General features: G+C 43.5%; 2 protein-coding genes across 6 annotated transcripts in view; one reads left to right on the forward strand and one right to left on the reverse strand.

Moving 5' to 3' along the window:
- Nucleotides 1-1,748, reverse strand: part of LOC308469823 (zinc finger protein RFP-like) — a 14,402-nt gene extending 12,654 nt beyond the window's left edge. Inside the window, exon 1 of one of the 4 annotated variants that reach the window (XM_080992800.1) lies at nt 1,654-1,748. The gene's annotated coding sequence lies outside the window, so the exon portion shown is untranslated. The other 3 variants (XM_080992798.1, XM_080992799.1, XM_080992801.1) reach the window with 3 other exon arrangements.
- Nucleotides 1,432-14,008, forward strand: LOC308469785 (E3 ubiquitin-protein ligase TRIM39-like). 2 transcript variants are annotated; one of them, XM_080992728.1, is made up of 8 exons: nt 1,432-1,540; nt 2,398-2,854; nt 4,514-4,609; nt 5,865-6,095; nt 9,240-9,262; nt 10,863-10,981; nt 12,082-12,138; nt 13,404-14,008. In XM_080992728.1, the coding sequence occupies exons 2-8, from the start codon at nt 2,435-2,437 to the stop codon at nt 13,919-13,921; spliced, it is 1,464 nt and encodes a 487-aa protein (XP_080848854.1). In that variant the 5' UTR covers nt 1,432-1,540; nt 2,398-2,434; the 3' UTR covers nt 13,922-14,008. The 2 variants fall into 2 exon arrangements, with proteins under 2 accessions (XP_080848854.1, XP_080848855.1); XM_080992729.1 differs by lacking the exons at nt 1,432-1,540; nt 4,514-4,609 and having other exon boundaries at nt 2,113-2,854.
- Nucleotides 14,009-14,903: the final 895 nt, after the last annotated feature.

The following is a 14,903-nucleotide window of genomic DNA, read 5'->3' on the forward strand; positions in this document are numbered from 1 at the left end:
GGATATACTTTAAATGCATGGTGCATTTGCAGTCTATAGTTTTTCTACAGAGATATTGCTTCAGTGGAGTAAAAAACCACACAATGTGTATCCCTAAGGAAAGCCTCTCTCTCCCCGCACCACAGTTAACTGTTTTATTAATTTTTAGTACTTTTTGACCCCACCTTCCTCCAAGGGGCACAAGGTGACAAAACATGCTTCCTTCCTCCATCCCTCCCTCCATTTTAACTTCACAACAGTCCTGCGAGGTAAGTGAGGCTGAAAGACTGTGATGGCTCCAAACCGTGACCAGCCAGGTGCCTGTGGGAAGCTCGAAAGCTGGACCTGAATCTTCAAACACGGTTTTCTTCAAACTTTTCTCCATGGTATTAACAATTTTAAATGCCCATTATTTCATGACACCTCTTTTCCGAACCTTTCCCCCCGCGCTCTAACCACTATGCCACACTGCCACCGCGCTGTTTAAATTGGAAAAGCAAAACCTCTTAAGCAGACCACGCTTCGGACCTCCCGGGGTTTCTCCCCTGGCTTTTCAGCTGCCCCATCTCCACCCACGTCGCCTGCAGCTCTCTCTCTCCACCCGCCCACCTACCTTGCTCTGCTCCCCTCTAGCTCTCGCCTGCTAAAATGCAGCGTCCGACCCCCGGGAATCATCAGCCAACCTGCAAGGCAAAAGCCCGGCCCGGCCTAAGGAGAGAGCCCAGCAGCGGCCTAACTCCGCCCCGCACAGCGCTCCCAATGGGAGATCTCTGCCGGCTGCGTCCGCTCTCCTATAAGGCACCCATCTGGATTATAACAAACCAACAGAAAAAGGGAGCGCGGCCTTTAAAAAACTGGAAATAAGGAAATGAGTTGGGTTTGCTGCCACTAGGCAGCTCCCAGAGGTCTCTTCCAACTACCCCCAGGTGGTTTCCTTAAGGGAGAAGAAAGCAAACAGCTGTTTTCTGATTATTATTTTTAAATCGGTGTTGCTTGCAGCAATTTTATGCCCACTGCCTTGCAAGGTTCTCCTGAAATAATTTAAATAAATAAATGTGTGTAAGAGGCATGGAGGGGGATGTTCAGGTGCATTTTACCCCACCCTGGATATACAATGCTGGCAAATACTGGACTATTCTTTTCCTGCCTGCCTGGAAACACTTAAAGGCGCAGGAGCTTGGGAAGGGTGCGGAATGAATTGTAGTGCCGTGGGGGCTCTGGGTATTTAGCAAAAAAAGAAAAAGACCATGCCAGAGTTCAGAAGGGGGAGCTTCACAATTGCAGCGGGTCTGGTTTCCCGCAGGTCCTAGTGCGACACTAACCACTATACCACACTGCTTCTCAATCTTCTTCTCAAGGAAATGGAGGCATCCTCTTGATTTTGTTAAAGCCAAACAACCACTGCATTTCGGATTTGCACCACAATCCCAAAACACAGTTGCAGAGAGAAGACTCGCACGAACCGGATGCTTAGAAACAGCTTGCAGGTCTGTTCTCTGCAGAAACTTGCACACCCATTCAACATGCTGGCTCCAGAGTGCATCTAGAAACCCTTTTCAAGGTTAGCACACGTGCTTGTTTCTAAAATTTATTTAAGTGTGTATATATATATGGATTATGGCGATTATAAAATTGTAAAACTCAGTAAAACTTTAAAAAAATAAAAGTGTTTACCATCATGAAAGAATGGCCAGGCTGCCCAGGTAATGCAATCAGTGACCATTATCAGGTATCCTGGGAGACAGGATTTCTGCTGTAGATGGCCTCCTTCTGTAATGTATATATGATGTTTTGGGGTGGTGATCTTGGGCTACAGGGTGGACATTATTGTTCAGGGTTCTCCCTGTTGGGAGGGACCCTGTTGCAACAGTTCCTTGAATAAAGATCAGGTTTACTAGCCGCTTTGCTTCTCAAAATACTCTTGTTATTTTTCTCCTGCCAATAGGAAACCCTCTATATGGGCTCCTGAAATACCCCAGAAAGGAAAGAGCAGTTTTTCTTATAGCAATACTAGCAAACACAAAGTTTGAAAGGCCTGGGAGAAGGGGAATGTGTTTGCCTTAAAGATGCACAACGAAGCTGCTAGGCAACCCTTGCATTTTCTTTCCTTCACCACCACCACAATGGGGGCTAGATGTTTAAAACAGAAAGAGTTTGGGCTGCATCTTGCAAGAGAGGAGTATTAAATGAAGCCTGGCCAGCAGCTGTGACCCAATAAAGCGATTTCATACTTTTGAGTTAATTAGTAATCTGCTAACTAGGGTCAAGAGTAGCAAGAGGCTATCCACCATTTCCCGCGTCACTGCCTCAACATAGAGGTACTCCTTCCTCTTCTCCCAGGCTTTCTGCCTGGGAAGAAACGAAACGCCCGATTGCAGGAACACGAAAACGAAACTGAGCTTGCCTATTCTCCTCCAGCTCTCGGAAAACACCGGCTGCTGCTTCTTGGGCGATCATGGCTACCGCAGATCCAGCAAAACACCTTCAGGACGAAGTCACTTGTTCCATTTGTCTGGATTACTTCAAGGATCCAGTTATGATCACGGAGTGCCAGCACGACTTTTGCCGAGCCTGCATCACAAAGTATTGGAAAAGATCAGGAGCTACCATTTGCTGCCCGGATTGCAGAAGAGCAGCTTCCTGGCAAAGCCTGAAACCCAACCGGCGCCTGGCGAACATGGTGGAAGCGGCTAAGCAGCTCCGTCTGCAGCTGGAGCAAAGTCCAGGAAGGGAGAAAATGTGCAGGGAGCACAAGAAGCCTCTGAGTCTGTTCTGCACAACAGAAAATACCCTTATTTGCATGTTCTGCGAGAGATCCAAGGCTCACAGAAACCACCGTGTTATTTCCCCAGAAAGAGCTGCTGCAGATTACAAGGTAATGACGGTGCATTTTAGCAAAGACTGCAATTGCAGGTGTAAGCCCGGTGCAGTTGTGATATCTCTAATCTAACCACGATATAGAACAGGGACAGGGAACTTGTGGTCCTCCAGGTGTTTTGAGCCCAGCTCCCATGAAACCCAGGCAAGGGTGATGGGAGTTGTAGCGTAGCAGCACCTTGAGGGTCACAGGTGAGTAGCCTCCCCAGATATAGAAGGTGAACACCTCACTTGGTATATTTCTCCTCCCCTTTTCAGAGCTGGTGTTTTAAATCTACAATCAGGGTTAGTTTCAAACCACACTGTGCCAATTCTGTTTGATGCGTGATAGTGGTTCACAGAGCTCTCTGCAAAGGTTGATATTTGATACTTCCAGAGACCCACCCTTCGCCCTCAATAATGGGCAGCCTCACCACACCATTTTGTGGGCCAGCCTCTTTCAAGTGTGGCAGCCATTTTGTGACGGGTTTACAGGAATTTCCCCTCAAAATTCCAAGGTGTCCATTGGCCCCCAAAGGTTGGCAATTCCTGTCTTAAGCAGCCACAGCTGTTTCTGTCTCGGGGTCTTCCTTGCGCATAACATTTATAGTGAAATGGTTGCCTTTTTGTTTTTTGGATTTTTTTCACAGGTTGCCACATGAAGTGCTATTTTTTTTTTTAATAATGCAAAAAAAAAAAAAAATTAAAATCCAGATTCTGCAAAAGAGCCTGGGTGGATCCTGTGATAGGAATTTTATGGTCTTAGACATATGGCAATGTTCATAAGTGTACCAGCCAAGCACATACATAGATCAGCACAGGAAGACCAACCTGGAACCATTTTGATTCCCAAACTGTCCCAAACTGACCAAATGTTTTCTCTGCAAGGTCAAAGGAAAATGGAAAAGCCTCCCCATTGTCTTTTCCTTCACAAATCCTGTCTTAAGGGTATGTCTGTGTTTGAATAGGGTGTGAGCCTGTGACTTGGTCCAGGAACTAAGTATTTATCATTACAAAAGACGAGCCAGGCTCTCCAGGAAATCCAATCAAGTAACCTGCCAGACATGAGATAAACGACAGGAGAAATACAACATTCAAAATTTCTGTTTTAGACCGCCTTTTCTGTGATGTAGGTGTGATATATCTGAGGGGTGGTCTTAGGTTACACCCCTTCTGTGATGTAGGTATGATGTTTCTGGGGGTGGTCTTGATCTACAGTGTGGGAATTTCAAAAGTCTTTATAAGGCCTTGCACGCCATTTTTCTGGGTTCCTCCTCTCTCCTGCGTGTGAGGGGAGCACCCTGTTGAAACAGATCAGTAAAGATCAGGCTTACTAGCTGCTTTGCTTCTCAATATTCTCCGGTTGGCCTCTGTTATTCTCTCCTACCAATAGGGAACCTATGTAAGGACTCTATACGGGCTCTTGGATACCCCATAAGGGAAAAGGGCAATTTTTGTTTACAACAGTGGGCGTGTTTTGTTTTGGCCACTTTCCTGGGACCTGTGCCAAGCTGTGCCACTGTAGCAGCTGATGGAAGTTGAGAGCCCAACAACTTCTGGTCAGCTGCAGGCTCCCCCTATCCTATAAACATTTTCAAGTCTGCTGCTTGTTGTAAATAAAACATTCTCAGTCTGCAGAAACTTTAAATCTACCATATCACCCATTGTCTGTCCTTAGGGTGTGCTACTTGGACATCTAAAGGAACTGAAAAAAGAAAGAAGCAAGATTCTGTCGGTTAAATCAAATGGTGAGAAGCCGTGCCAGGACCTATTGGTAAGAACTGGCATAACTCAGGGGTCAGGAAACTTTTTCAGCCGTGGGCTGGTCCAGCGTCTCTCAGACCATGTGGTGGGCTGGACTATATCTTTTTTTGGGGGGTGGAATGAACGAATTCCTATGCCCCACAAATAACCCAGAGATGCATTTGAAATAAAAGCACACATTCTACTCGTAAAAACACCAGGCAGGCCCCACAAATAACCCAGAGATGCATTTGAAATAAAAGGACACATTCTACTCATGTAAAAACACGCTGATTCCCGGACTGTCCATGGGCTGGATTTAGAAGGCGATTGGGGTGGATCCGGCCCCCGGGCCTTAGTTTGTCTATCCATGTGCATAACTCCTCCTTTTAAGGCCTGTCAACAGTGAGCTGATCACCACTGGCAACGTTATCATTTGAGAGCAAGGATCTGTTACATCGGGAGTGTGATTTGATAAGGATCCACATTCTCCTGACCTATGTTATATTTTACATTACTGTAGTATCTAGGAAGGGGAAAGGACTAGATAAGTGCCTTGATATTGTTGTGATTATGAAGTTGGAATATGTTTGAGGCTGCTTTCAAGTCAAGATTTATGGGTGAAACAGATTTTCTGGATCCATTTCACTTTAGGCCTGGGTTTGGCACTGAAACCAACTTTCCCAAATGCCCCCTCATTCTGAAGCATGGAGGGCGACAGAGAAAGGGCTTTTTTGCTGGTGGCCCCCAGTTTGTGGAATAGGTTTGTATGGTGCCTGTGATGATAACGACTTTTTGTACCATGTGATGATAACGACTTTTTTTTTTTACTCTTCACCAGCAGGCCCCAGGTTGGTTTAAAACAATTTAAAATTCATGATTGAAAACAGTTTAAAAAATACAGTCACAGGAGTTGAAATATTTTAATGTTATCCTGTATCCTGTATCCCATTTTAGTTTCTGTTCAGTGAATGGCTGGTGTGTTCATTTAATACCCTCATATGTTTTCTTAACATTTGATGTGAACACCTGAAAGAGACGTTAATCAATTTAATTCCAATTATGTGCAGTGCTTTTTTCCAGGGGCTACGCAGTACCGGCACATCTTTTTGTTGTTGTTAAAAAGTGTGACACTTGCTATAACAATTTCACGGTGAGTACCAGCACCTATTTTTCTAGGAAAAGCCCCCACTGAGTATGATATATATTCCAATGTGATATTATTAGGATCTGGATTGGGCAATCTATTAGAACATCCCATTGTCATTTGTATCTCTCCATTGTAGAAAGAGGCAGAAGCCAAGAGGGGGGAGATTGTGTCTGAATTCCAACAACAGCGGCAGTTTTTAGAGGAACAAGAGCAACGCCAGCTGGCCAGGTTGGAAGACATAAAAAGGGAGATTGAGAAGAGAAGAAATGATTATGCAAACAGATTTGAGGATGAAATATCCTACATCAACGATCTGATTGGTGATATAGAAAAGAAGGGCACTCAATCACCAGATGAATTCTTGGAGGTAGGTCTAGTATTCTGAACCAGAATGTATTCATGACAGAAATATCCTGCATCGGTGACTTGATTGGTGAGATGGCAGGTAAGGGTGGCCAATCGGCAAAAGATTTTTTGGAGCTGGTATTCTAATCCAATATTGATTCATAGCCAGCACAAATTGGTTGGCAGAGGCAGCTGGCCAGCAGCTCACTGCATGTGTGATAAGCAATGGTTTAATAAGAAAAATGGCCACCGATGGTTGATTTTTTTGCAAGTAAGTTGTTCTCATTGAGTATGCATCCCTCATCATTCTCAGAATGAGTTGGAGTTGCAACCACTTTCAAAGTCCCAAGTCTCTTGAAAAACGGCAAAGGGTAGAACGACTATAGCGTTGGATTGAATCCCATGTTTTTTTGAAGCCAAAGAAGCTAGTGGACATGTGACTGTCAAGTTATTTTGTAATTGATTATCACTTTATTCCTACCCTTTATATACAAACATAGAATGCAAATCCAGGTATGTAAAGCAGACTGAAATGAATGAGGTAATTGATGGAATGCTGAACCATGTAAATTCAGCAGTTCTAATCTTTCCCATCAAAGAATCCATACAGGGGAGAAACCATATCCTTGCTTAGAATGTGGAAACAGCTTCACTCATAAGAGAAGTCTCACTTCACATGAAAGAACTCATAGTAGGGAGGAATAATAATAATAATAATAAATTTTATTTATATCCCGCCCTCCCCAGCCGAAGCCGGGCTCAGGGCGGCTAACAACAATAAAACAGTACAAAAACCATTTTAAATCCTTAGAATGTGGAAAGAGCTTCAGTTCCAAGATGAGTCTCACTTTCCATCAAAAAAATTAGTACAGGGGAGAAACCGTATCACTAGTTGGAATGTAGAAAAAGCTTCATTCTGAGCCCCGATCTCACTTCCAATCTAAGAATTCATCCATGGGAGAAGCCACAACAGTGCTGAGAATGTGGGAAGAAGTTCAGTGAGAGAGCCAATCTCACAGTCCATCAAAGAAGTCATACAGGGGATAAGTATATGTTGGAAGAAAGATGGTATTAGAAAACAATCAAACCTAAAGAAATTCTCATGCACATGTGAGAAAAATGAATATTCTCTGTTAGTAGAGTTAAATAATTTTTCATATTATATAGATTTTGCTTTAGTTGTTTCATGCGTTTATGAGAGAACTCATAGTAGCCTGCATATCAGGCAATACGCAGACTCTGAATCCCGGTGGAGTGTTAGTTTGGAGAACCAGCCACCCCTCTCCCTTTCTGTGGTCACATCCATACAATGCATTTGAAAGCGCATGACTCTATCTAAATAGTCCTAGGAACTGTAGCAGAGTTACAGTCTCAAGCACCATAAACTAGCTTACAACAACAACAAATCTTTATTACGGTCGTAGGCCAGCATAAGGAGGGCGGATACAATTGTTCAAAACCTTTAAAAAACCCCAAAACTAAAATGAGTTAAAGCAGAAAATATATTTTAAAAGTCTATAAGAATCCAAAAGAAGCTAAGAAAATCTAAAAGAAGGGTTAGGAACATTAGACAAGAGTGAAAGAGTGTGAGACTATACCTATCAGTCTACAGAGCACTCTTAATAAGAGTGCCCATTATATCTAGTTTGTGGCACAGGTCATCCAACAAATTTTGAGCGCTGCCGTGCAGAATCTGGCAACGTATGTTGTAGCAGGGTTGGTACCTGAAAGTAGGGAGGTATAGAATTGTCCTGTGTGCCCTGGGTACTTATGCAGCGTTGGTAAGATGAGGCTAGTATGAATGTCTATAATAAAGACACTGGAGAAGCACATGCTCTGTTGTTTCTGTTTGTCCACAGTCACAGGGCACTGCCTCTCCAGATAAGCAATCTTCCTGTATCCGCCTTCAAGGACAGCTGAGGGGAGGCCATGACATCAGCCAAAGGCCCTCCGGTGCTTAGGGACTTTTAAGTTTAGCTAGATATGCCATAGGGGAGAAACTAGCTTACAGTTTCTAGGATTCTTTGGTTGAAGCCTTGTGCTTTAATGTATAGTGTGCTTGTGACCACAGTTCTCCATTGTGAAGTTACGTAGGGTAAGTTTACAATTGGAGAGCCAAGTACGCTGGTGAAATTGACCCAGCTTTCTCTTGACACTAGGAAAGGGAGGTGGGCAGAGACAATTAAGGAAATGGCCTTGCAGTGGATCCTTCCTCGCAGTTGTGCAAAATTAGCAGGAAGCAGGCAAGGAAGCCTCACCCTTTCGTGAGTGGCCAAAGAGACACTTCTGTGCAAGGGGAAGAGACTAGGTAGGATGTGAAAGATGCCATTGTCAAATGTATAGACCCGTAAGAAACAAAAGGATATCTGGAGGACTAAAACAGCTTCATGGAAGACATCTGTTAGAAGGTGACAAGAGAACCATAACAGGAGTAGGATGAAGTACAATTGTAAATCCACCTTCCTACACGACAATCACAGGGTTTAAGAAATCTGATAACAAGAACATTTTTGTCTTTCACACAGGCACAGTGGGAAAGAGGCTTAAAACTGGTTCGTTCATCCATTTTTTTGTAACTACATACAACCCAATTAACTACAGTGGACGCTCGGGTAGCGAATGTGATCTGTGCGGGAGGCACATTTGCAACCCGCTGCGCCACGTCTGCGCACACATGGGTCACGATTTGGTGCTTCTGCGCAAAGCTCCAAAACCCGGAAGTAACCCATTCCGGTACTTCCGGGTTTGGTGCGGTGTGCAACCCGAAAACACACAACCTGAAGTGTCTGTAACCCCAGGTATGACTCTACATTCTACACAGTTCACAACTTAAAATCAATTAAAAACAAATATAATCGGATAAAACAATTGAGGCAGTAGCAGCCTAGCACAGAAGTTAATACAAAGCCGCACAAAGCAGTATAAAATCAATAAAAGGGCATTGAAACATAGCAAAGAGAGAAACAATTGTTCTACTATATATAGAGAGAGAGAGAGAGATGATGATGATGATAATAACTTGTTGGCGTCCAGCAAAGTCATACTCTGAGCAGACCCATTGAAACCAATGGCTTTGAGTATTATTAACATTGGATGTCACCCATTAAATTGAAATTACACCGTGTGCAAAATGTAGCTAAATTGTCTTTGCTCTTTTCACTTCTAGGGTATTGGAAGCATACTGGACAGGTACCTACCTTCTGCTTTTGCTTTATAACAATGCTTGACTTACTTGGGGCCCCCTCTCCCCTCCCCAACTACCCTTTTAATCGCCTCTTAGCTACTGTTTTAAGGCTGCAGGGAACCATCATTGGGCTAAAATGGGTGAGTCAGTGGGGCAGGGCTTTGGGGTTTCATTAAGGGCCTTCCTGCCCTCAGTCCCACTCCCCTATAATTTTGAATACACCACTCTCTTATTTTATTGTGATAGGTTTTAAATTGGGTTTGACAAGGGAGTCCTGATTAGTAAAACTAAATGCATAGAGCCTAGCCTAGAGAGAGGATCCAGAATTTGATCTCTTTTGCGATGACACTGAGTCGTTCATCCCCATCTCCCAGCAAACCTGAGTGCTCTCTGTTTTCAACACTTCATGCAATGGCAGGGCAGAAGTTTGTCTGATTTAGGGGATCCCCAGGCTTGGGGAACCTAATGTCACTCTTGAGACCTCTGTCTCATCATATCAGGATAGACAGGCCTTGGCATGCAACTCAGGATTCCTTTTTAGGCGGAGCACAGAAGTAAAAAAGAAAAGTGGTGCCTTTGTGTTAGCAAAAACGGGGATTAAAATTTTGGATGTTGAAGTAGGTAAAGACGCCATGATGGAATCCACACACACATTTAAAAAAATTTTTTTATTATTTGAAAAATACATTGAATTTGCCATAGCTCACTGTCACCATCTAGTGTCAAATTTGTATATTGCGCTTTGCAACACATTTAAAATGTTTTATATGCAGCTGTATAGCTGAGTCCATCACTATTTCATCCCAGAATCCTAGGTATATAACCTGATCCCTTTGGCACAAAGTAGAGACCTTATTCAGCCTGCAGTCTCCACCTTGGTGCAACAGATAGCAGGTACAGCTACACCTAGGATTCTGGGATAAATAATCAGTTGTCTACCTAGTTCACTATCTAAGCTGACCTCAGTCGACATGACTACAAGATCCAGCACAATTTTTGTGCTTTGTTTTTCCTTGCCTACTCCCCTTTCTCCTGGTGCCCAATCTGTCACTTAGCATAACCTCTTGCTTGATTAAAGGTGCTTCCAGACTGATGCTACTGTAGGGTGGGATTCAGTCACATACCAGCAATTTGATTGGAAGGTTTTGTACAATGTAGCTACCTCCTTAAAAGATCAGACTTTCTTTTGAGATACGTACAGGTAGATGTACTGCAAAGTATGGGGTGATGCTTGCTTTGACTTCACTTCCCTGTAAACGAATCAGGATGAATGCTCATTAAATAGCCAATGTCATCCAATCTCCTTTGAAGCAAATCGGCATGTATGTAAGCAGGTAATCTAGAAATGGCCAAAGATTTCTGGAGAACTCAAAAGCTTCCTGAAGGGGCCACGGCTATAAGGCTCCTACACTTCAGCATTCACCGTTATGCCATTAACTATGAGGCCGAAATTAAACTTTTTACCATCATAGCACCCATATGCTATCAAGTGGTGGATGAAGCTGCAAGCGAGCCTTTGTGAAGCAAAAAAGGTGGCAGTTAAAATAAGGGACTGTACAACTAGATTGAGGGTGGTCCTTTGAATATCTTGCTTTCTCCCACTAGATGTGAGACAGAGAAATTTCAGTTTCCAGCTACTCCTGCTTCTGCAGACATGAAGGAAAGGCTGAGGAAATTCTCTCAAGAAAGTGCATCTTTGACGAGTTCTCTGAGGAGAGTCAGAGGTTTGTAAAAGAGAACCCTAAATCGGATTGCAGGGATGAAACATGAGGTGCCACACTCCTTATGGTCAGCAGCATTCTACCTTTAAGAGAAGCGTAGCAGGGTGATGCCAGCAGCCATAGATTCTCCCCCATGGTGCTCGTTATTAGAAAAAGAGAGTGACTTTGTGCTAGTGTGGTTTGATGGCTTAGATAAAAGGTCTGGCTAAGACCAGGGACGACTAGTGTCGAGGCTCCATTCAGGCATAAGACCCACTAAGCGACCTTGGACCACTCTGATTATAGATAGAACTAATAGAATTGTAGAGTTGGAAGGGACCATAAGGGTCATCTTGTCCAATCTCCTGCGCCAGGCCTCCACATCTGGACTGCAAGCCAAGTTGGCTATGTCCTGCACATCTGCCCTGCACCCGCCATCAGGAGCAGGGCAGATAATGACCAGGCTCAGTCAAAAGGGGCTTTGTAAGCTAATCAGCAGTGCCTGAGAAGCCCTGTGCAAAGAACTCTAGGGGAAAAAACCTATCAGCTGATAGTTTGGTCTTGCAGAGCTTTGCTGAGCATCTTGCAAGGTGTGGCGATTAGCTGAGAGTCTGGCCTAGTGAAGCCCCTTGCAAAGCTCTCTGTTAGACCCATGAAGTGGGGGGAGGGGGAAAGGGTCATCTGACATCATTATGACATCAGGGGATTGTCAAATCTGGCTTGTGATTGGGTGGAGGAGAGAACAATCTGGCCAGTTCCCCATTCTTGTCTATTGCTATCGGGTCCCCATTATGGGGAAAGGGCGTTCGCTCTTTGCTACCCAAAGTGTGTGGCATGTGCCCCGTCTCCTCTTCCTGGCTACCCAGAATTCACTTAATCATCCTGTTTATCATTCTTACCACTACAGCTGACCTTGCTTTTAACAGAATCATTCATCATATCAGAGATGTTGTTCATCTGTCAGTTAGCCTTAGGAACATGAGTCATGCATTAGTCGCTAATTATTGTGAATGATTATTGTAATTAACAACAATGCTTCATTGGTGCGTGGTTAAACAGGCTGCAAGGTCCCTTCTGTTAGCCTTATGATGGACGTTTTACCTTGCTCTCTTTTCTCCTCCTAGACTGTTCTGAGCCCAACTGTTCTCAGTCCAACACGGTCAAATCAAAATGGATAAGAGGTAAGCTGCTAGTTCCGGAGAGCAAAAACAGGCCAGATGTTGGAGAGTTCCAGCATTTGATGTCCTGACGTTTATGTCTTCAGATATAAGCTGCTGTAGGGGGAGATCAAACTGGACTGAGGCCCTGGCAGCAGTGCTGGGGGGCGGAGGAAGCGAGCTAGTCCCTGTTCTGTTCCTCCAGTCTAAACCAACCCCCCAACCCCCAGCAAGTAAATAGCTTAAGGGGGACTTAGATTGGGGGAAATGGTGTTGTGGAAAGGGTTACATTAACCATTTTCCAGCTCAAGGGCCGCATTCTCTTCAAGACAGCCTTCCTAAAAAAAATAAAAATCAATCTTTATTGGTTTATAAACTGCACACACATACAAAAAACCCAAGAAAGCAAAACACACAGCACATAACTCACAAATAACAAAAATAAAATAAAACAGTACAATGCGGAAACACAAAAGATTTCAGCCATTGACTTCCGACCTCCTTGATGTGGGTTCTTTGTTTCCTTGTTTACTTTCCTTTATTTTTCCATAAACATAGCCTGTATTATATCCCTTACGAGTTCTGAGAGTTATTCAAAGCATTCTAAAGTTTTAATATGGGGACAATGTTCTTTTAAATCTTGTCTATAAATCTCCCATTCCTTTTTAAACTTTTGGGTTGGTCGATCCCTGATCTTTTCCGTCATTTTCGCTGGTTCCATTTATTCAAGCAGTTTTGTTTGCCACTCCTCTTTTGATGGAATTTTATCTCCTTTCCACCCCTTACCAATCAGCATCCTTGCTGCTGCTGCTGTTGCATACAAAAACAATCTAGCCTTGAGAGAAGGCTGTCTCTCAAATTAGCCTTCCAAGGACCACAGGCCACGCTGGGTGGTGCCAGAAACAGAGCCATAGCTACAGGGGGGCTAGCCAGGGTTTTTGCCTGTTATGAAGCCTTCAGAGGGGCACCATTGAGACTCCCACCTCCCAGGCAAACTGAGCCTTTGACCCGGGTGAAATAAATCCTAGTTTTGCCCCTGCCAGTGGCAGAAGTGGGTGAAGCAGCGAACGTAAATTTCATCTTCGTTTCTGCACACGCAGCCTCCAGCTTTCAACTCTCACCCTTCATGTGCCCCTGTATTCTCGCCATGCAAATTTGGTTGTATGAATTGGCCTAATTGGTTCTGCATTTCTCCCCTTCTAAAGAATGCATGCAACTTGCAAGCTTGGTACACTACCTTACGGATTCTGTTAAGTGTTTGTCTTGCCCTGCTTCCTGTTCTCTTTCAGAAAATGTGGTGTTGGATCCGGAAACAGCCCATCCCCGGTATATCGTGTCTTCAGATGGAAAATCAGTACGGTGGGGAGATGTCCGCCAGGACTACCCCTACAACCCAAAGAGGTTTGAATACGCCCGCTGTGTGCTTGGAACGCAGGGATTCAGCTCTGGGAAACATTATTGGACAGTGGATGTTGAGGATGTTGACCATTGGGCTGTGGGCGTAGCCAGTGAGTCTGTGGAGAGGGATAGAGAAATTGATTTTGAACCTGATGAAGGGATCTGGGCGATGGGCTTTAGTTATGATCAGTACAAAGCTCTGACTTCACCTCCTACCGTTTTGGAGCCAGAAGAGGATCCAGTAGAGATCCAAGTTTCTTTGAACTATGAAGCAGGAACGGTGGCTTTTTATGATGCTGAAGATAAGACCCGTCTGTTTATTTTCCAGTCAATTGATTTTGAAGGGGAGGAAGTTTTCCCCTTTTTCCGGATTGGAAATTCATCAGCTCCCCTCCAGCTGTGCTCTTAAAACACATGGTTCTTGGCCTGTGCTTTGCTTTGCTTTGCTTTGCCTGGGTACTCAGGAGTCCAGGTGTTAGTCCCAAAGAGCAGCGGATATCATAAATCCTCCACCGCATTTTGTGATTCTCATAATCACCAGCTTCTTCCCTCACTCAGCATTTTGCAGTTTTAAAAACTTGCATGCTAAATGCAAGGCCCTATTTTGTCTGGTTTTGATTCTTAGTTTATATTAACCACACTATTTATCAGCATGTAACTCCTCAGGTTTTTTTCTTTAGCTTTTTATGTTTAATAAACCTGTGATTTGATATCTCCATTGTCACCATTGCAGTCTTTAACTCATTTCATTAATTCGTCAATAAAATTATTAAAAAATCCTTTTAACCTTTGTTTTGACTCAACCAACTTTTTATGCTGCAGTTCTGCTATGATACGTTTAGTTTATTAAATTGCTTTTCTTAGAAGATTAAAGGCATCCTAAAAACTTTTTTTAAGTACCATACTGAACAAAAATGATACAGATAATGTTCATAGCTTAATAATTTTTTTTAAAAAAACACCATCCCATAAAAATAACAAAAATATGCTAACCAATTGACCAGACCTATGTTTCAAACCATCCCATCCTAGCCCTTTTTCTTTTTTAAAAAAGAACCATACTGAACATTCATATTCATAGCGCAAAAATTAACTAAGAAACCCACCATCCCAGAAAAATAACAAAACCAAGCTAGCCAATTAACCAGGCCTATCATCACCTCACATCCCATGAAATGTCTGCAACTATAGGAACATGTTAGCATTGTGCCAGAAAAATGACAATGTTGGTACCAATATTTTGTTTTAAGATACATGTTTTCAAGATGGAGTATTGTATTTTGTGTGAGGCTAACACGCTCTGGCGTTTGTTCCCGGACTTGGGTTTGTGTGTCAGAGTGTGTCCAGGACGTAAGATAAAGCACAGACGTGTCTTCTCTCTGGTATAGTGA

The sequence above is a fragment of the Podarcis pityusensis genome (genome assembly GCF_964106645.2).
Source record: "Podarcis pityusensis genome assembly, chromosome: 2".
NCBI lineage: Eukaryota > Metazoa > Chordata > Lepidosauria > Squamata > Lacertidae > Podarcis > Podarcis pityusensis.

What these genes read in the sequence shown, in the direction of transcription:
- LOC308469785 (XM_080992728.1), top strand. Translation starts at nt 2,435, where the DNA reads ATGGCTACCGCAGATCCAGCAAAACACCTTCAGGACGAAGTCACTTGT. An exon ending in ATTGGAAGCATACTGGACAG is followed by an intron (nt 9,263 to 10,862) that starts GTACCTACCTTC and finishes TTCTCCCACTAG; the next exon opens with ATGTGAGACAGAGAAATTTC. An exon ending in TTCTCTGAGGAGAGTCAGAG is followed by an intron (nt 10,982 to 12,081) that starts GTTTGTAAAAGA and finishes TTCTCCTCCTAG; the next exon opens with ACTGTTCTGAGCCCAACTGT.